Raw genomic sequence first — 22,501 nt, 5'->3', positions numbered from 1 at the left:
TTCAAACATACCTTACTTTATTGACTCTTTTACAACATACATTCCAAAACAAACAAAGAAAAGTTACAAGGCCATACATAGTTCATATGCAAAAATACTGAGGTAATAAATCAAATAAGAAGTGTAATTTACTCTTACACACTTCTTATTGCACTTCCTCCCTGCTGGATGTCATTACGAATACAGATTGTATATGCTACAACAATACAGATGCAGTCCAAAATCCAATTTTTAGGTAAATCGAAAACTTACAAATTAAGAAAAAAAAAAATAATCAAACCATACACCAAAAAACATGACTGTGATAGATGCTTTTAGTGAAAAACACACAAGCAAACTGAGACACTATTGAATTTAAAGGTTGGTGCAGGGCAGTGAAAGAGAACTGAGAAGCTGAGAGGCCCCAATCACACATATGGTCCTTGTTAGTTGATTCCCATTAAGGGCATTGTGGTTTGGAAGAAACTCTACATTTCACAGTTTTCAGGACACTTGAAAAAGGTCTCCAGTCACAATTGGATGACAACTTTTATTCATTCAAACCATTGCCGAAACACTACAGGCTGAACTTGGCATACGGCAGAAAACACACAATGTTGGGGAACTGAAATGTGCACAAATTTAAATGTCAACAGCATTTCATAAACATCCACTCATATCTCGAAATGCCGGATTGTATTGAGTCACAAATAGTTAAAAAATAAAGTTTGATTTGAAGTATTCAGTGTAAATCAACTGCTACGCATTCTGAAACTAGGTAAATACCACATACAACTTGTTTAGTTTAATTTAATTGATCCAAAAAACATTTTGGTAAGATTAGTAGCTGGTTGTTAAAATAAAGGGTACATTCACATGTCAAGTAAACACAGGAAAGTATTTTCTTTATATTTTTCAAGTGTCTCACAAAAAGATGACAACACTGTAAAAATGTTGACCTTGACCTGCAAACATTAACAATAAAAGGCTTTAATATGCATGCCAGGCCGCTAATTGGTGATTTCATTTTAACTTGAGAATGCTAACGTTCACTTATCGGAAATATTTTTTGAATTGTTTTCCCCAATACCCTCTTTCTTCCACTTGTAGGCTTAAAATTTGACAGAGGCAAATAGTCCATTCAACTGAGATGGGAATAATAATTGATGATTTGATTGTTAGAAATTCCCATCATTTGTGTGGAATGAAATGTTGATTAATTGTCTCTTGAAGCCATTGAGACAAAATGAAGTGCTGTTGTTGCTCAAGCAGTTAAATGAGCATGATAAAAACAAGACATCAACTATTTGGAAATTGAGCTAAATCCACATTGATAACTCCTGTTATTGTGTTAAATACAATGCAATCACCCAAAACATTCAGATATTCACATACAAAAATACCATTTAACAATTCATCGATTAATTGATTGTTAATGTATCAGTTTTCAGTTACAAATGGTATTGTGTAAACCAAAAAACATACAGTTAGTAATAAAATGGGGAATTTAAAAGTGACTATTACACTTGATAACGGGACCAGTGGGGGAGGAGAAGGAATCCGTTGCTTTTGCGTCTGGGTTTCAAAATTCACAGTTGCTGCTTTTCCATGCCTCAATCCAAAGATTGAAACGAAAAATAAGAGATCTATGCACTTTTACAAGTTGGAGACTAGCACGGTGCGCTTATCACAAATACAAAGTTAACCTTATGATTTGAAAGTCTTCTTGGATTACACACATAGTGCTGTTTGGTGGCAGTTTCCGAAGATTTACGTCATTTGCTTTTTTTTGTGTGTAGTTTATCGCACACGTAAATGCAGGCCTGTATTGATTTGTCAGTGTGTGCGCGCGTAGCTGCTAAATTGGCTGTTAAAACACAAGATGAAAGCGTCTGACAAAACTTGACAGTCCGAGGGGTGCAGTCTAAGGGCTAATCGCTACTTTCATATCAACTGTCTTGAGTTGTGGTGAGTGTAAATTGCAGTGTGACACACAAAAACAGACGGCACACAGATGTTGCGTGGCAAGATAAGGCTGGGGACACACTCGAAGCAAATCTCATGTTTAATTGCATTGGGTCACATTCATGTTTGTGTTTATTGTGTGTGTGTGTGTCTATTGACGGAGTTTTGTACAATGAACTTGCATGAGAAACAGCTGTTAGATGTATAACATTATATCACACAATTGTTTTTACCCCCCTGCCCACTCCAGTATGAAGATTATATACAAAAAGCAAATGATGTGTGGCAGTAGTTTTACAGTTAGTCTGTCAACAGGCTAATGATGCCTCCTCTTTATTGGTTGGTAGCCTACGTTCACTTTTCCTTTCACAGTACTGTCCGTAATGTAAAACAAGACGTCAAATTTAACTCAAAATCCTGTACTGTACCGTCTAGTCTGGGTTTATTCTTATTATATTTCAAATTTGTAACTATTATGCTGTGCAAAATGGTGTTATTAGGCAATTTCGCTAACTCGATGAAGCTAACTAGCTAGACATTGATCTTTTTGAACTCTTAATTTAAGACAACTGACTCTTTGCTAGCTTCACACTTGATGCCCAGACATAAGATAAATTCTTAGGGGGTACACTTAATGGCAATCGGGCCAAATTTGAATATTTATTTTTTCCCCCTTTCCATCGAATTAAGCAAAGGCCCAATTATTAGATGTCTACAAAAAAATTAATTATATAATAATAACCTGTAGTATAGGGTGTGTTAAGAGTGATTTTTTTTTTTCTCCCAATCTGCCCGGAATTATGTAGGGGTCGACAATCGTAAATGTTCAACTTTAAATCATAAACATAAATAATTACGATCGGAAATCTTAATGTGTGTGGTCAACGCCAAGTTCGGCCAATCCACGGACTCCGTGATTGTGATGTGAAACCAATTAGAAAGAGACCTGAAATTGGCGCTGTTTCCAGCCACAAAGAGAGGCGCAACTGTTGAGTGTTTGTCTAATGTGTCTCCCAAGTCATTCACAATACAAGTGACAAGGAAAAGCATTTGCAGCCACAATTTATTAACCAGAAATGCTACCAGGAAGCCTATTCTTCTCTATCCTGTTCTTCTATTTCTTTTTTGTCGTATTTTCCAAAGCCTGAATGCCCTGTGGCACCATGCTGCCTCTCAGAGGACAGTCTTAGTACTACGACAGACAAGGACACTCGCAAGTGTCGGTGGAGATATTTGATGTGTACCCAGCTTTAGCAAGAAATCTCATGAATCTAATTTCTAAAATGTCAATGTTCCTCGATAACCCGAGCCATTTTTTTGGTATTGATGTACATCTCAACCAAGTCCGTCAAATATGCCGCCTTACCCCAATGTAAACATGAATGTCTTTGCCTTTTAAGGCCTCATTAAAAAGTGATATCAACGTTTGTATAAAATTATATGTACAGTTTCAAATGAACATTTTCTATTACAATACAGATCAACAGGCTATAAATTAACAACCCTATTTACATAAGGCAAAATTAGAAGAGGACTGCATTTCTATAGCTGCTGTTCCCCAAAAAGTATCTGAGCGTACACTGTGCCATTCCGCGACGCTTTTGCTTCTGGAATTGGCTTTACCAGATCCAACTCTGCGTAGGTCAGATTTTCCTCCACTATTTTAGGCTAAAGATAGGAAGAGAGAGAGAGGAGGGGGAGGATTCATTATTGAGGGGCTCGGAAGGAAACGAGGGGCTTGGCAGAAAGCATGTAAAACGAGTGCTATACCTGGTACAAATAAGAAGTGCATCTTACGATCAAACATACAGGTAATTATGATATTTTGCCAACAATGCCAATTGTATCAAGATACAGCTATTGTGCGATAATCACTATAGTGGAAGAAAACTATCTGCCGGTATGTAGCTGGAGACGGAAAAATGTTAGAGAAACATTTACTTTGACAGCAAGCATATAAAACATTAAATATGTTTTATATGCTTAATAATACACTGACATACACGACTATATATAAAGAAAAGACAGCTTACCAGAAACAGATTTTCATAGTTACCCACAGTTTTCACATTTAGCCATGCAGTGATGACAGCCTATCATATTCAAAGGTCAGCCATAATATTATCGAATAATAATATTATCGATAATATACTATCGATATATAGCCATATTTTGATGCTTATATAGCAATACTGTATCATAACAGAAAGCGATATGATACATTGCAGTATCGATATTTAGTTATATTTATATTGGGTTACAATGTACATGGTAAACAGCTTATTTCAATAATAAAAGAATTCATTTTATTTTGTTAATTGTGTGACATATACCGGTAATTGATTTAATTGTAATGAATGATGTGATTATTTAATAAAATAAATGTTGAATAAATATGTGATTTTTAAATTTTAATACTAAAGTATTATTTTAAATTTGGATTAATTATTGTTCATTTAGTTATAATTAATTCACCAATTATTTAATACAATGAAAACAAATGTTAAATGTCTATGTAAAATCTTTTTTGCAAATATATTGTAATTACTTTACTTCATCCATCCTAAAGCATCAAGTCATCATTACAATAATATTACAGACAGTTACTTTAAGATTTTGGGCTATCTGATATCAGCCATAAGAGGTACGTGATACTTTTACTCTCATGAGTGTATTTGACTTTGTTTACAGCACAATGGTTTACAGCACAATGGCGACTGAAAACAAATGGAAGTGATTATTTGGTTTTACCGTCATTTGGCATAATAAAATTGTGAAGATCAGCACAAGAGAACAATGTTTCGAAATATGATTTGTACTCACCAAAAGTACTTTCCTTGGTTGCGGTTTTAAAAGTTTGGGTTTCCTTGCTTTGTCTCCAATAGGAACTGCAGGGGTGAAATAAAGGTTGGTGTTTTTTTGCCCACCAAATATGATGTGTGTTTATAACAGCATGACACAGTACAATAAGCTGCGGCTGCGCAAATAAGCAACAATCAGCATTCTCTGGTCTGAAAAACAAAGCCCCAAACCATCAACTATTGCAGAGTCATGTGCTAGCAACTTTTATATTTCAGCTATTGATCAATGTTCCATTTGTGCGGAGAGATCAACACAGGAATAGATCTGATCGATTGCATTTCAACTGATAATTACCAAATGCATCCAAGATGTATGTAGTTTGTTTGGATTGAGTACGTCAGCTTCAGTCGACAACGCCGTGACTCAAGTTTATACTCGGAAGAGGCTGCATGTTTGCTAACCAAAGCAGAATAAACTCAAACCAAGTATAACTGTCATTTTTACACTCATATATGAGCTATTTTTGCTTTAATTAGCCATTTACATGCCAGAATAAAAGGGGCTGGAACAGATGGAGGTCTTCTGCACCTTTTGCTGGTATCGCTGGTGGTATTTCATCTCTGTAATCTCTGCTCCTTTTCTTACTGTATCGCCTCTCCTTCTTTGGCAAGGCAGGAGACACACTGACCACACTGGTGACAGTTTCTCCTGAGCTGCAGTGAAGAAAACAGAAAAAAAACGATAATAGTTTCCTTACTCAGGAGTCACGACTGCACCAAACTGTGTCTCCATGAATCAGATTCAACTCTATCAATTGGTAGAAACATAGATACCTATCATTAATCATGGGAGCTGGGACCTATACCATCTGACTTTGGGCAAAAGGCAGGTTACACCCTGGACTGATCGCCAGTCAATCACTGGGCATGGCTATATTAAGAAGTAGTTACGGTAACACATATAGTGGCCCCACCTTATCCAGTTGAGACACGGTGTCAGGGTGGACGACTGGTTAGCACATCTGCCTCACAGTTCTGAGGACCAGGGTTCAAATCCCGGCCTTGACTGTGTGGAGTTTGCATGTTCTCCCCGTGCCTTCGTGGGTTTTCTCCGGTTTCCTCTCTCATCGCGAAAACATGCGTGGTAGGTTAATTGAAGCCTCTAAATTGCCTGTAGGTGTGAATGTGAGTGCAAATGGTTGTTTGTTTATATGTGCCCTGCAATTGGCTGGCGACCGGTTCAGGGTGTACGCTCAGAGATAGCTGGGATAGGCTCCAGCACACCCGCGACCCTCGTAAGCGGCTCAGAAAAGGGATGGATGGATAGATATATGATTGATTCATTTACTTTTGCCTCAAATATATTAGATTAAGATTAAAATTAAGACGGTCAGGCCTTCCTTTCTGTTCTCCTGTGCTTGTGTGGGTTTTCTCCAGGTAGTCTGCCCTTTAGGTGAACAGAAGACTCAAAATTGTCCAGCGGTGTCAGTGGTTGCATTTCTATATGTGCCCTGCGATTGGCTGGTGACCAGTCCAGATGGTATCCCGCTTGTCACTTAAAATCATCTGGGATAGGCACTAACCATTATACACGACCTGACCTCGAAAAGGGATGAATATGATGAATACAATGTATTTTTGAAAGTGGAAAACCTCTGAAGACTTCCATTTGTAATAAAAAAGTCAACATAAACCACAACGTGGCAGCCAAAGAGCCACATTCAGACTCGTCATTGGACAAGACCCCCTCCCTGTGATGACATTTTGGAAACAATATCTATATAAAGTCTTACCTATTCCGAGAGCTTTTGACTAAGTGGTAATTATCTACAAAGAAGAAACAAAATCCCAGTTAATTAGTTGGTGAACATACAGAAGAGTTACAATAATAATGTAATAGAAACAGAAGGCTAGCTGTAGAGGTCAGGTCCGTAGTGAGAGGTTTGTTCTCTGTCTGCTGACCTTTTAACCGCTGCTTCCTCTGTATGCACTGGCAGGTTACGGTCACTGTGAACATGCACATGCACAGCAGTCCCACGGAGCAAATCAGTACAGCACAAAGGTGAACGTCTGAAACATACACACACATGAAAAAAATGAGGAAAAAAAGGGATGTTTCTGTGTTTAATTTTAAGAAGTGTATCATTGGGGTTGGGCTATTTTTGCCACACACACATGCACGCACACACACTATAAATATGATGACTTACCTTCAAACAAGGTCCACAGGCTGTCTTTGGCCTCTGTGGCCGGAAACACATGTACTACACGGGGGGAAGAAAAAAAACACACACACAGTGAGAAAAGAAATATGTAAAGTCTGTAGTCATGACTGTGGCTTCTTTGCTGCCAGGCTAAATTTACTGTTTAAACAAAGCCACATTTAGCACTACTACTACTTGTGGTTTCATATAAATATAAGACTGGTGTGACACAGAAAGGTGTATGTTTGACTCTTGTAGACTGTTAACATCAGTGACCCTTTAAAAATGACAAATGCTTGTATCATTTTTACAGCATACATTTTTTGTTGGAACAATTAAAAATGTCCCAGATTACCTTGAATGTACTCAGATGAAATTTTCCTAGGGCCCCATCCATACATGTTCTGTAACTAATGTTCCAGAAGAATAATTTGAAAAAGACTTAAAAAATAGAACATTCTGAGCGGTATTCATCTAACACAATTTGTTTCTGCAATTGTGGTTGCAGTTTGCAGTGGTTTACAACTGCACTGCATCATGCTGAGACTATTTCAAACACAAACAAAATTATGTCCAACTTTTAAATAAAAAACACTTATTGTTGTTTCCATCTTTAAATATTTATGGATTAATGTCTAGTATAAAATAAACAAGAAAGACATCATTCAATACTTCCATACTTGAACTGGTTTTAGAATTGTGTCCAAAATGTATGTTCCTATATATTTAGGTTAACCATGGCCTAATGCCAGTGGCGGGCCACACATTTGGCACAGCCTGACTTTATTGTGGACCCTCTAGATGACTATGTGAAGCAAATTTGAAATCTAAAGACACATTCTCAGTGCTAATAAAGTTTAACTTACACTCACCAGGACTGCTGATTCTGAATGCCCTGGGCAGATTACGTTGACATGTCACCAAGAGGTTGAAATGATAATAGGATTGGATAGAAAAATCTAACAGCCACATAAATACATACTGTAAGTGATGTAGCCAGGAGAAACGATATGAAATGAAGACAATAGCTGATAGGAATTAAGGTTGGAAATGTATTCTTCTGAGACTGTTTAGGCCAGCAGAGAAGAGCTTGCTGACGGCTCATCACTGAGTGTCACAGTGTTATAGAATATACTTTCAAAGTGACATCACTTTCACCATGCATAATTTCATCACATATGAGATGATCTCATGAAGCATTACAAACAAATAGCAAATGATGTCATAGAGTTAGATTAAAGCTGATACTGCAGCACAACGTACACTGTTGTGGACCATCTTGGTTACTACAACTGTAACCATGATGCCACTATTGACAATAGTTATACTTTGATATCAGTGCTGTGCAAATTATTTGTAAAATCATCATGATTAAGCCTAAAGTACAGCAGGCGCTGCATAAGAAAAACACATTTCACCACCAACTGCTTTCTAAACAGGCATTTATTTTATAGACCGGTTCCTTGAACCCAAGGTAAGCCAATGCAAACTGCAACTCATTTAAACACATTTGTCATTGAGTAGCGGCCATCGGGTGATGTTTTTAATACACGTAACACGTAATGATGTATTGGAATGTGATGTCAGTCTCTTATGTCATTAAATGGTTTTGGAGTAGGGCCAAATGTTTCAGTTTACATGAAGGTTTCTGTATGTCCTTAGCTGGCTAGTATATTCCAATAGAGCCCCATAAAGATGTAACTGGTCTCACACAAGCAGCTATTTAACTTCTCCACATTAGTCATTTCGTTATCACACCTAATTTGATTGGGCTCACGTTCCCTAACTATGGACAAGAACAAGCTACAGGTAAAAGTGTACATTTGTCACGTCGAATTTACTTACCAAAATATACATAAGGAACATAACAATTCTTCTTGTTACCAGATTTTATGAAGATTAAAGATTGTCTTCTTGAAAGAAATATGTCAATTTTTGCTTAACCAGTGTCCCGCAGCAGAATGTTACTTTAAAGGTTCCACGCTATGTTGACTCTAATATACTCCGACTACTAACACTAATTACTTGATATTTTTTTTTAGATAAAATGGAGGTACAAGGGGACGGGCAACACAATGCTCCAATTCGTAAGTATTTAACTGCTTACCAACCTTTCATTGCAAACTGTTGTATGCTATGCTTGTTTTTAAAATGAACATATCATCGATGTTACAGGCCGCCGTTTCCGACGAAGATTAGGACGAGGAGCACCAAATGTGGGAGCCCTCAGAGTCAATGTTTGTGTCTCCAACCAGGAGATCACTATTTCCTTTCAGGTGGTGCCAACGCCACCTGGGGACGGTGACAATGAAAACAATGCTAATGATGCCAATACTGAAGAAAGTGAAGACATTGACCATAATCCTAGTCGTGAAGACAATGATGGAAATATTGAAAACAATGTCAGGGATGCCAATATTGAAGACAGCAATGAGAATAGTGAAGACACAGACCATAATCCTAGTGGGGAAGACAATGATGGCAATATTGAAAACAATGACAGTGATGCCAATATTGATGATGACAATGATAACAATAATGAAGACAATGATAATAATGAAGACGCCATTGCAAATATTGAAGACAACGATCCTAATATTGAACACAACGATAGTGATGCCAGTGTTGAACAGATTGACAGTGATGCCAGTGTTGAAGATGATAACAATGACGGCAATGTTGAAGACAATAACATTGAGGCCAATATTGAAAATGACAATGATCCCAATAATGAAGACAGCGTGGCATCAACTGAAGATAGTCGCAGCGATGCAACTAGTCTCCAAAGTGAAGATCACACCGCTGAAAGTCCAGAATTCAACATTTCAATGGGCATCATACTATTTCCACACGGCAATATCGCACAGCACATTTTTGTCGAATTCCACGGAACAAATACAGACGGCTTTGTAAGTGACAATGAAAACAGCGACAGCGAAGGTTCATTGGAATAGAATATGGAAGGACTATGACATACTGAAAATATTTTCAACAATATCAACTAATACCGGGGGTGGAACTAGCTCAGTTCTTAAGGACTAGGCTTTTGGACCGGAGTGTCTAAAATCTGCCTGCAAATAAAATAAATGTATGGTAAAATAGATGCTGGGGTCAACACAATCCTGGATCATCCTTCAAAAGATGACACAAGAGTGAAGAAAGTAGGACTGCAGTACGGTTTTTTCTACAAATGCAGAAGGCCAACACTGAGACTTGGGTCAGTTCAAGAATCCTCCATTGAATTAGCACTTTATGTATAACGCTGACTTGAGTTGACTAATTGGTTAGGACATAAGATGGCTCGGAGTAACTAAACACCCAAGAAGGAAGAAGCCCTTTGAATGTATCAACATAGAACTGAGATTGGTTGAGAAACTACTGCACATGATAGATGTGGCTAAAGTGGAATACACATAAACTGACAATTTGGTAAAATGTAACCATTTTCTCATAGTTAGCTAAGGCCCAATTATTGGATGTCTCTAAAAGATTACCCTCCAGTGTGGTGTGTGTTAAGATCGATTTTTCCTCCCTGATCTGCTTGGAAAAAAACAGTCATGGCTGACAATTGTAAATGTGTTCAATGTGTTTACGATGGCAAATCCTTTTGCATGTGGTCAACACTGAGTTCGGCCTAGCCAGGGACTAGCCAAGGCCATTTAAGAAGTACCCTGAATTTTGCGCTTTTGTCGGACACAAATAAAGGAACAAGTTGTATAACATCTCCCAAGTCATATACCTCAATAAACTGACAATTGGTGAAGAGTTTACAACAGCAACTTAGTTACCAAATAAATTAAGAGTCAGCCTAGCTTCTTCAATTTTTTTTCTACTTCTACTCTTTTCTATCTCTTCATATTATTTGTCATTCCGGATGTGCTGTAGCACCATGCTGCCTCTCACAGTCATTCTTGGTACTATGACAGACATCTGGTTCGGGGGAGGAGATTGTCGCAGTTATCGCTATGTGTTTGGTGTGCTCGAGTACAAGCAGTAAAGTTTTCCTCGTCAAATCGGATGAAATGTTAAAAATTGGTGAAAAGTCTATGGACGAGACAACATGAGACACCAGTTGTGACACAAGCTGTGTGACTGAATAGTTATAATCCCTGTAATAACGGCTCCTAGGTTTACATGAGTTGGTTACCTGTCTGTGGGGGATAAAGTTTTTTGCGTGGAATAGAATTAAAGGACATCACAAAATCACTATAGAGCAAAATCACTATAAATCACTGTGAGTTCAGCGTGTGAGCCCCGAATTGCTCTTGTCAGTGTGAAGCTGCACGCACTGAAGCAATGTTTATCAATCGCAATCATTCAATAAAACTGCAATAAAACTCCTTCTACGCCCATTGTGAATGAGCCCTCTATTTTAAAGAGCTTTAAAAGACTACAGTACATTAGACTATAATGAATAAGTCAACCATTAGAGGAACAGAGTTGTTTGTTTGGCGCTGGCGGCATCTGCACACTGATGTGGACTGTGGTAAATGATGAGTCTGTATTCATCGTCCACTTTTTTTGTATTCCAAATGACTGATCGTAACAGAACTCTCAGTTATACAGCGTTTAACATGCAAAGTTGTGTATACTTGCAATCCGGAACAAACTTGTTTGCCACTTGGAGAATCTTCATATTTCTTAGTAACTTTCATCTTTCTAGAACATGTTTCCGCCTTTTGAAAGGATAGCAGAGCATTTTAGAAACTGCCCTTGCTAAATTGCAGATACCCACTTGCATTACCTACAAAAAATACATCATCTCAATATCCCAAGTGAAATCTGCTCTCTTTCAGTGCCGACGCTGCGTGAAAGACTGCATGAGGAAACACCTGGTTACATGATGTCATTGGGCCACAGGGATTCCATCAGTTCCCCGTCACATACAAAAGCACTCATGCACATAAAGGATCACTCTTCCGGCTTGTCCTCATTAGAGTGAGCAAGAGTGATTGAGGTGGAAGCTTATTTTTGCAGTTAACTAGGATTAAGTTTTCTTTCATTTGAATCCATTTTCATGACCCCAAATCAATTAGTTCACAACAGACATTTATGATCAGCAGAATCTATATTTTATGCTAGCATTAGGTAGTTTCAGTTACTCTTGTGCCTGGTGAGTTGTTGCTTGGTAAAGTACATAGGAGCCAAGAATAACTGTGCCCTAGGCAGAAAAAAATAAAATAAATCATGTTACACAATAAAATCTGAGCAACTAAACTTGAATAAAGTAAACATGCACTTTCATTTTTGAATTTTTGTTTTCATATTTTTTGTTATGTCTTACGATTGAATCACTGTATTAAATGTAAAATGTGCATGAGAAAGAAAAAAAATGGAACAGTACTCACTCCCCACCTTATACAGAGTGGCTTCACCTTACTACAACATTCTATTGTTCCATTTCTGCTAAGTCTGTCTGCACTCTGTGGCCTACATTGGGAAGAAACTCTTTGACGTGGCCAATGTCAACAGCTCACATTCAGGTCTGCGTGCTGGCCCGACCCAAACTTGGCCCACGACTCCGTCACCGAAAGTCACAGCCCACAGGATCACACATCAATGGAAAATTGTGGTGACTGAGATCTAGCGTTTTTATGAAAGGCAAGAGAAAGTCACAGTTTTTGTCTGTTCTCAGCTAATGAACGGAAAATACAAGGTATTCTTCCATCATATTTGCAAAATCTTGCTGGTAAACTCAATATTATCCTGTTCATCCTCAGAAAACATGATTAAGAAGATTTTTAATACAAGATGAGGAATGACACAAAGACTGCTCTAAAGATTATCATGTGAATGTTGACTTTTGTACACTGAAACATCAGCAGCTTAGACCTCACCCTTTAGTGAAATTACTATGTGTCATAAGAAAACAAAAGGCACATTGGCATATCCAATTGAAAGGACCGATTAACCAAAACAACTTTTTTTCCATCCAGCTATCAGTCCAAACTCACACCACAACAGTTCCGTATGTGAATCTTGAGACCATCAAGATTTTGGGGGATTGCTATTATGTGCTTTGTTAAGATAAATGAAGTGAGGACTAAAATGATTAAAAAAACGCTGAATTTCTTTCTTCATTTCTCTCTTTGGGGCATGGACTTATACCAAAAACAGTTGTGGGAGCATCTCTTAGCAGTGACACACAATTTGTGTGGGCATTGTATTTTTAATTGGGTAGCTCAATTGACTTTAATTCTATTTTATCCCACAATTTTAAGACTATTGGTTTAGCAAACTGTAACTTCTGGTTGAGCATGTGCCATGCAATAACAGAAAGCTGAACAGATGAAGATTTGGGATGAAAGCAAATGCCACTTTCTTTTAGGAAAGTTAAAAGGTTTCTGTGCCACATGTGTCATCTGTTCCGCTCAGTGAGTCAGTAAAAGCAGCACTAAAACCTCACACTGCCTCTGCTCATACTTAAAGTTGATCTCCTCTGTCAAAGCCGCAACTTACTGCCGCGGATGATCCTTTTATATCCAGGTTGGATCGCAACCAGTGACACCAAAGCAGGAAAATGCATTTTGCTTGCAAGAAACATTTGCCCTGCCCGATGACAGCTGGGATAGGCTCCAGCACGCCCGCGACCCTTGTGAGGATAAGCGGCTCAGAAAATGGATGGATGAAACATTTGCAAGAGTTCTGATGGTTACGGGCCTATAGATATTTGTCTAACCTACTGTCGCATTTGAATGATTTTCAGATGTTTTGCAGTGCTGGTAAAAAAAGCGTATGGCCGATGGTCAATGTCATCTTTATTGCTCTTTACTAATGGAGACAGTTGCAACACTGCGCAGAAGTGTCCGTCGTAAAACCTCAAACAGCTTGATCACATCTGGGAGCTCTCTAGCAACATCTGCAGCTTCATAGAACATCTCTGTGGACCAACGTGTTAAAATGTAGTTTAGCTTCTATCAAAACAACATTTGACAATGCTTCTGTTGCGCTGACTGAAATAGCGGTCGAAGTCCCGCCCTACATAACGAATGCAGCAAGGTCATCCAACTACTAATTTTAACTAATAGGAACTATCACGGTTATTGGGTTCTTGTTGTGAGAATGAAAGGGAGGTACAGAGGTTCCTAACTGATACAGAGGTTCCTAACTGCTCACCTCTGAGTTCAGTTGTAGCCGTGGAATTGGACGAGGCCTTCCAGCGATCCTGTTGCTTTTTGAACTCCTGAACCCGACATATGTAAAGACCTCGGTCTCCCTCGGACACATTCAAGATCAACAAGTCAAAGATCTTGCCCTGCTTCACCACCGTCAGCTTCATCTTGGGCCACGAGAAACTCTTGGTGTAGTTTCCATAGAAGCGGGCCTTTCTCATGTTGACCCGAGCGATGAGAAGTTCGTCATCTGGCCGGTCTGAGCCCGCCGGCAGGAAGGTCCATTTCACGACGGGCAATGCGGTATTGCGCCGCCGCTGGGACACGACACACGAGAGTGTGACGTTTTGGCCCTCCTGGACCACTGTGAAGGGGGAAGGACTGATGGTAACGTTGATGGCGGAACACAAATCTGTTGAAGTGAATTTTGAACAGGTAAAATTTTATTTTTGTCACATTTTTGAACAGATTACACTTTTTGTCTTAATGTTCTGTTGTGTCTTATTTACACAGGAAAGCTTTCTTGTTGCACTCTCACTTTGTCCCTTTAGTAAAAAGCCATGGTGAAAATCTAAATAATTAACGGCCGCTCAAAAATGGTTTGTAATTGCCTATAGATCTCACAAGATGGCGGCAGAGGATGACTTTTGTCAAAATGAAACCCCTCTACTCACTTCCTCGGCACCAAAATGCCACCAAACGATGCCATAGAAGTGGTTTCATGAACAGTAAATAGGTGAGTTTTTCAGTGAATTTTGGAGGATACGTTTCCCCCAAAATCTGCAAAGAGGAGAATTTGCGAATGCCGAATATGCTCAGTCTACTGTGCTTCAATTGAACAAGAATTAATCATGACATCGTTTCCGTTCAGAAAATCTGTATTGATTAGCCACAATATGAAGAATTACATCTGCACTACCAGTTGAAATCCAATACAACACTTGTAACATTAACTCAGCTTAAAGTTCTTGAGTCAGAGAGGTATTAATTAAAAGTAAAAATGTTTTCATTGTGGTTGTTGGTGTTTGCAGTGGCATTTGCACTGCATTGCATTACTGTATACGGACATGTTTTTCCTTGTGATGACTTACAACACTGAATCTTGAGGAACAAACTGTATAGTTGCACGTCATGAAACTGCCATATGTTTCATGCAAACTGTGACACGCATTACCAGTTTTGACATGACCTGAGATGATGTACACTCACAGGAAAAAGCAAAAAGGCATTTGCTTTCCTGTTTACAAACAGACGCAAAATATAGTTTTGCCCTACCAGGGCACCCTAAAAAAATTGACAAAAATGACTATATCAACTGTTAAAATAAATCTCTCCTCTCCTATTGACTCATTATCTGATCTTTTCTGTCTTTGTCACATCCATTCTGAAATTTCAAACATTTGTGCATCTCTCCTACCTCCAAACAATGCTTGAACCAGGAGAGCCAAGACCAGAGAGGAGACCATTTTCCACGACTGCAGCCTCCATAAACCTCAAGTTCAATGGTTCTGAGGAAAAGAAGCCCAAAGTTTCCTCCGCCCCCTTTTCTTCTTCTTCTCTCCCCTTTCCCCCTCCAACAGAGAAGTGTAATATGAAACACTGCACTCTGCTCAGAACCTCCCCAAGCCCTCCCCCATGCTGTCTCAAACACAGTGAGGGAACATTTGTCATCTGCACATGCACACGAACACACTCACACAAACACACACAGGCAAACTTACACAGTATTTGAAGGTGAGCACACACAGGCATTCTTTGCATCTGGCAAATGGGGGGGACGTGAGTTCCTGCGTAGGATGGAGGGCAGCGAGGAGTGTCTGGTGAGGTTTGACGCCGAGAAAATCACACTTCCAGCTGTGGAGAGCGGTGGGCGAAGACCTCAGTCAGGGCTTTTATTTTAGACAAGGGAGGGGGCGGCAATGGGTGAATTAGTCTGTGCTTGTGTGTGGCCCTCGGTTACTCCGAGAAATAGGTTGGCTGATGGTCTACATAAGGGGTCACCAACATGGTGCCCGTGGGCACCGGCACGCTGCCAAGGTCCACATAAGTAGCCTGCGGGCCTGTTCTAAAAATAGCTCAGCCGTGATGGGACATTGTGATTTCCGGGTAATGTCGGTGAAGTGATAGTTTGAAACTGTAATAACTTGTGGAGATTTCTTGAAGTAGTGTATTGCATATTGATATTTGTTTCCTACCTTGTTAAAACATTCTTGATTAAATTTGGAAGAAACCATTAATATGATCAGTCTTCACACACATCATTACTTATTAATAATAACAGAGGATTAAAGGTTATTTGGGCAAATCTGTTATTTTGGAAGTACTGCTAGCCATTCACATTAATCAGTACCCAAGTACGTTACTCTGTTTCAAAAAGGTTGTTGACACAATGTCTACATTATGAGTATTAAGTTTACTGTACCTGTGCCAAATTGTTCATAAATTGAAGTGCCTCAAGTAACAATACCTCAAAAAAAAAAAAAACTACAATGAATCTAAAAAAGAAGATATAAACAAGATTGTGGACTCTTTGCTGACTTCTGTTTATTGCATCTTATTACTTAAAATGTGCAAATACAGCACTGATAGGGACCATATAGCGAATAGCGAAAATCTGCGACTATAATTAAGGCCATCCCAGAAAGGTTTTTAACTGCCTATGGGTGCCACAAGATGGCAGCTAAGCACTACTTTTGCCTAAATAAAACTCCTCAACTCACTTCAACATAGTTCCTTGGCACCAAGATGCCATAAGATGCTGGCAAAGCACTACGTATATATAAATAAATCTTTTCAACTCACTTTAAGATAGCTCTTGACAATAGCCAAATGGTTGGACACATGTTCTCATGCTATTGAATGATTAGTCCTCTTGATTGGTAGTTTCTCTACACAATTGGAATGTATTGCATTACATTTGTAACTGTTTATAGTCTACTTAAATCTGATGAAACACAAGTCAGGCCTTTACTTGAAAATGTAATGTCTGGTCGAATTCTTCATCCATCGTGTTTATTTTTTTTGACAAAACTAACACAACCCTCATTATATCGGCGTCTTCGAAAGGTTCTCCATGTGTAATGCTGTCCCCTTGTGGCAGACAACTTTTTCCTTTTTTTTTTTTTTTTTTTTTTGTGCTGGGGCCTTGTGCTGAGTAGAGCCAAATAATGAGTGTGCAGTATGTGTGTCAGTAGACCAGCAGGACAGCAGCAATACACATGTATCTATGGGCTCTTCAGTTGTTGGTTCATGTTTATTCTCTTCTCAAATAATGCAGCTCCTCCCATCCAAATAAAAGCTGTCTGGTCTTCAGATCTGTGGAGACATAATTGTAAAACTTCCAAGCAACTTTTATCAAGAAACAATTAGGAGTGATCAGGCAGTGCTGGAAGGACACTTTTGGAGTCGTGAAGTCGTGTGGGAGAAACGTGAGTGTGAACGACAGGCTGCCCTCGTTGCCCTTTGGTTCAGATGGCACTCTTGTCGGGTTCAATTCATCCTGCCAGTCAAACTGCGTGACCTTTAACATCGTATGTCATTGGAAACCTCTGCCGCAGGATACTCTCATTGGTGGAGGCGAGCGACACGTGATCTCGTGGTTGAAATAAGTTGAGACTACAAATGAAGGAACCTCCAGTATGCAATGCAACAAACTTTTAGATATTATCATTGAATATCTAAATACATTTCATTCCAAATGGTATCTAACACAAGAGGGTTCCTAAAGCCAAATATCAATGAAACACAAAATATAATGTAAATACTGGGGTCCCTTGGTTCACCATGGAATTCCATTCCTAAAGTGGGGACGAACCTCAAATGTGTGCTTAAGACCATGTCTAATCGATCACTCACCTATGCTACCACGAGTAAGGAGCAGCACGATAGTCAAAGCCACTCATCTCAAAAGACAGAATACTGTACAGTATTTACAGTAATTGCCACCGGCTCACCTTTTGTCTTGCATGTGTTTTCTGATGATGCAGTACTTGATGCCTACAGATTGCAAAATTGATGTCATCAGATAATGATGCTGACATCGTGTTACGTGTTTGTGAGTGGAAATTGTAGGAAGACAATTTGTTTGATTTCACGACGATTTCAATGCAGTCAGGAGTCTCTTTTGAGTTGAGAACAGCCATAAACGACATAAATATACCCACCTTGCTCACAACATGAAATACACCTCACATGATGTTTATTTTGATCCACACTGTTAGAGATTTTAAAAATGTGTTTGTTGTGTCGTAGAACTACACTACACAGGATGAAGAGCTGTTTGTTATTTTGCCCATTTTGTCAAGTGTAGGTGCAAGGACATTAGTGTGCCGTGAAAATTATCCAAATTTCACCAAATTGTTCTGAAAATGATATTTATTAACTGCAATTAATGCAGCTTTGTTCATCTATCTATCTACGCCAGTGATATATAGTGACAGGCAATTAAATTATCTTCTACTAGATGGCAGAGGGTACAATTAACTTGCTCATGCACCTGTTGTCCTTTAGTATGAAAGAGAATAATAGCTCTTTGTGTTCAATTTAAACAGATCCAGATTTCTCAATGAGAAACTAATTTTGTGAGTAAATTCACACGAACTCATCATTACTTGCGTGCATACATACTTTTCTTTGGTGGTGTGCGGTAAGATTTTTCTCATCCATCCATCCATTTTGTGACTGATGCACTGATATATATATATACAGTATAAGTAGCCCAAATTATTTTAAACAACATGATCCAGTTCTGCTGGACACCACTGCAAATATTGTACAACACTACAGTGCATACAAAAAATAAAGATATTCATTGACTAATAAACTGGATGATTGTAACGCATGGATTTTTATTAACTAATCCAAGAATCCTAACGAGAAGGCATCTTCAAGACGGAATGTGCAATGCAGCACAGTGGCCCTGTGGTTCACATATTTGCCTCACAGTTCTGCGATTGAATCTTGGCTCCAGTCTTCCTGTATCGAGTTTGCATGTTCCCCCCTTGTTTGCACGAGTTTTCCCTGAACACTCCGGCTTCCTCCCAAGCACGTCTTGGCTTAATTGAAGAATTGTACATAGGTGTGATAGTGAATGGTTGTTTGTCTGTATGTATCTTTCGATTGGCAGACAACCAATCCAGAGTGTACCCCGTATCTCACTCAAAGTCAGCTGGGATTGGCTCCAGCTCACCTGTGACCCTAATGACGACAAGCAGTATGTAAAATAGATGGATGGATTGCTAGACCTTCTGTCCATTACTACGTGCCATTACAACATGGTTTTTAATGCAGTCATTTTTTCCACGTAGCACAAACTAAAGAAAAAAGTAACAAAATAATTCCTTGCAATTGAGATGGTAATGTGACTGACCCAGTTTCTTTTTGGCTTCCGCGCCTCCTCCTCCAACTTCTATTGCGCTCGTCAGCAATGTCTCTGCAACAAATTTCAAATCAGGTCACAAAAAAGGGCTGTGCACGCCGATAGGAAGTACATCAAGGGCACGGTGTTGCTTACACCTGATTACGATCAGCGCCATAGAAAAGAAAAAAAAACAATTCATGATCAAGCATTATTAGTGGATTTATTGGGCTGCAGGAACATGAACACGAGGACATGCTCAAAGGACATCGCAGGGCAATAAGAGTTCACTTGCTAATTTTAGACATCGCATGACATGAAGCTGTTGTTGTAAACAGCTATGCAAGTGCCAGACCCTTTTTACTTACTGTGTCTGACCTGACACATTCTAAAATATCAATTTGTGCCAATCCAAGCCTACAACAACAATAATGTTCATACAGTATTGTTAAATGAAATAATGAATAAGTGGAATTAAATAATGTCAATAATAAAGAATGAGTCAAAATCATAAGAATTAAGTCATAATATTACAAGAGTAATGTAAAAATTACATGAGATCATTCGTGAGAATATTATTACAGGAAGAAATATAATGTAATGAGAATAAAAACATCACATTACGAGTAATAAAACCACAATCTTGCTATATATATATATATATATATGTATATATATATATATATATATATATATATATATATATAATAATATTATAAGAGAAAAATTACATACACTGAAATCTCCTGGTTTGTTGGGCTGTGACTGTCTTGACCACATCTTATTAAGTTGCAGTTTTTACATCACTGCAAACTACGGCGTAATATCTCTAAAGGCAGACTCTCATAAGAGGTCGCAGGTGCACCAAATGAAGCGGTCAGTGGGTGTATCTTGCTAATGGACCACATTTCTTTTCCAGACAGCTTGAAAGACACTTTTGACTATCATACAACAACAACAGCATATTTAAATATATCTATGGATTTCAACTCACCAATGATGAGGATGGTGCTGATAACAGAGAGCAGTTGCATGTCTAATATTCTTCAAACTGTCCTGCTTGAGCTTCGTGGGCTGCTGTGACTGTCGCCACTTCCTGAAATTACGTTTTTTAGAGCGTTGCTGATTCATTGATGAGATGATAGTCCAAGTATGTATGCCTGTGTGGCGTTTGCATGTTCTCCCCGTGCCTGCGTGGGTTTTCTCCGGGCACTCCGGTTTCCTCCCACATCCCAAAAACTTGCATGGTAAGTTAATTGAAAACTCTAAATTGCCCGTAGGTTTGAATGTGAGTGCGAATGGTTGTTATGTGCCCTGCGATTGGCTGGCAACCAGTTCAGGGTGTAACCCGCCTCCTGCCCGATGATAGCTGGGATAGGCTCCAGCACGCCCGCGACCCTAGTGAGGAGAAGCGGCTCAGAAAATGGATGGATGCATGGATGGATGGATGAATATAATAGCTCCTACATTATTATTTTGACCAATTCCAAACAAGAAAGACTGTGCGTTGAAATATTTACTGCTTTAATCCAGACTTGATGTTTCACTGATGTTAACAATTTTGTCAAATAATGTAGATTAAAAATAGTGTACTGGTTTAATTTTCTAATTGGGCGTAAGAGTCACGTAGCAGTCGACCACATTGGACTGTGTGGTTGCCCTCCTTGACTCACATGTTGTGTACCAGCAGTACTTTCATATCTTCCACTGCACTTTACCCATCTGCCTCTGGGTCCAAGTTTCCAACTGGCACGAGGCCGGATTCTTTATAGGCAGCCGCCTGCAGGCCGACACATGCGGGTGTCAGTCACGGCGGCATAAACAAAGACTGGGAGGGCTGCCTCTTTGCATTCTTCACCGACTTCTCTTCTCTGGGCCACTAAGCTCGCCTGTAGCAAGCCATCATTGGCCCCCAAGCGTGCCACGACATTTGATTTCTTTGTGTTCGCATGGAACATAGTGACGCGGCGTCAATGTGTGTCAATTCACATTTGATCGTTACTGTAATCCTTAGCCTGATCCAGTTATCAGACTGTGCGGTAAGTAAGTAGTTATCATTTACTGATCATATTATTTTTTGGTGACTACTTGTTACTGTATTCTCAACTCAAAAATGACACTACAATTTTTATTTTATTTTATAATTTTTTTTACAGCATTCGGTCACGTATACAGTAGAACAAGTAGGGCACACTACTAGAACAACTATATATTTACCATAGTGAGGCAAAACTGTACACTAGTTGAAAACTGCATGGTAGAGTATACTGTATATGATTAGCTTCCTATTATATACGAGTAGTACGATTAGTGTTCAGATGTTAACTAGTGCAGTTTTGCCTCACCAGTAACAGATATTCTACTAGTGCGCCCTAGTCATTCAATTAATGTGCCCTAGTCATTCTACTAGTTCACTCGAGTCGTTTTACTAAAATTCAAAATTGAACAAGAATGAAGAGAAAAAGTATCATGAGATTATTATTATAATTTTTTTTTTTTACCTTTACAAAGACACTGCTTCCCAGTCAGAGGTGTAATTATAAAAATTGAGATAACTTAAGATTGCGATTGGCTGGCGACCAGTTTAGGGCGTGCCCCACCTCTCGCCCAAAGACAGCTGGGATAGGCTCCAGCACGCCTGCGACCCTCGTGAGGAAAAGCGGAACGGATGGATGGAGATGAATAAAGAAATACTCAATATAGTAATAATAATACTCAAACCAGTCAAAATATTATGAGAATAAAGTAACAATTTTACAAGACTCAAAATTTTAAAAGAATGGAGTCAAAATATTATGAGAAAATATTATTTTTTGTTACCTTCACTGATACATCGCTCAGTTTTGATTAACAGAGGTGTAATTTTGAAAAATATATTTTAAAAACTTATTATGACAGTAAATACATATTAGGGGATTGCAGTAATTTGAGAAAAAAACAACTTCAAATTAAATGAGAATGAAGTCACAATATTATGAGAAAAAAAAAATTAACTTTATTTTGTCATTTATTGTTACCTTCGCAATAATCGCCAAGCCTGGAAAACACCCAGGGAGAACTTGCAAACTCCACTCAGAAGGGCCT

General features: G+C 38.8%; 1 protein-coding gene across 2 annotated transcripts; it reads right to left on the bottom strand.

The window, feature by feature from the left end:
- vstm4b (V-set and transmembrane domain containing 4b) lies at nt 1–15,565 on the bottom strand. 2 transcript variants are annotated; one of them, XM_061663894.1, is made up of 8 exons: nt 15,479–15,565; nt 14,066–14,473; nt 6,956–7,009; nt 6,708–6,815; nt 6,539–6,572; nt 5,335–5,459; nt 4,768–4,832; nt 1–3,612 (listed from the first exon to the last, which is right to left on the bottom strand). In XM_061663894.1, exons 1-8 carry the CDS (start codon nt 15,525–15,527, stop codon nt 3,487–3,489), a joined length of 969 nt encoding a protein of 322 aa, XP_061519878.1. In that variant the 5' UTR covers nt 15,528–15,565; the 3' UTR covers nt 1–3,486. The 2 variants fall into 2 exon arrangements, with proteins under 2 accessions (XP_061519878.1, XP_061519880.1); XM_061663896.1 differs by lacking the exon at nt 6,539–6,572 and having other exon boundaries at nt 3,524–3,612.
- Nucleotides 15,566–22,501: the final 6,936 nt, after the last annotated feature.

This window comes from Phycodurus eques, chromosome 19, assembly GCF_024500275.1.
Source record: "Phycodurus eques isolate BA_2022a chromosome 19, UOR_Pequ_1.1, whole genome shotgun sequence".
Lineage (NCBI taxonomy): Eukaryota > Metazoa > Chordata > Actinopteri > Syngnathiformes > Syngnathidae > Phycodurus > Phycodurus eques.
This window is presented reverse-complemented; position numbering and strand designations above follow the sequence as displayed.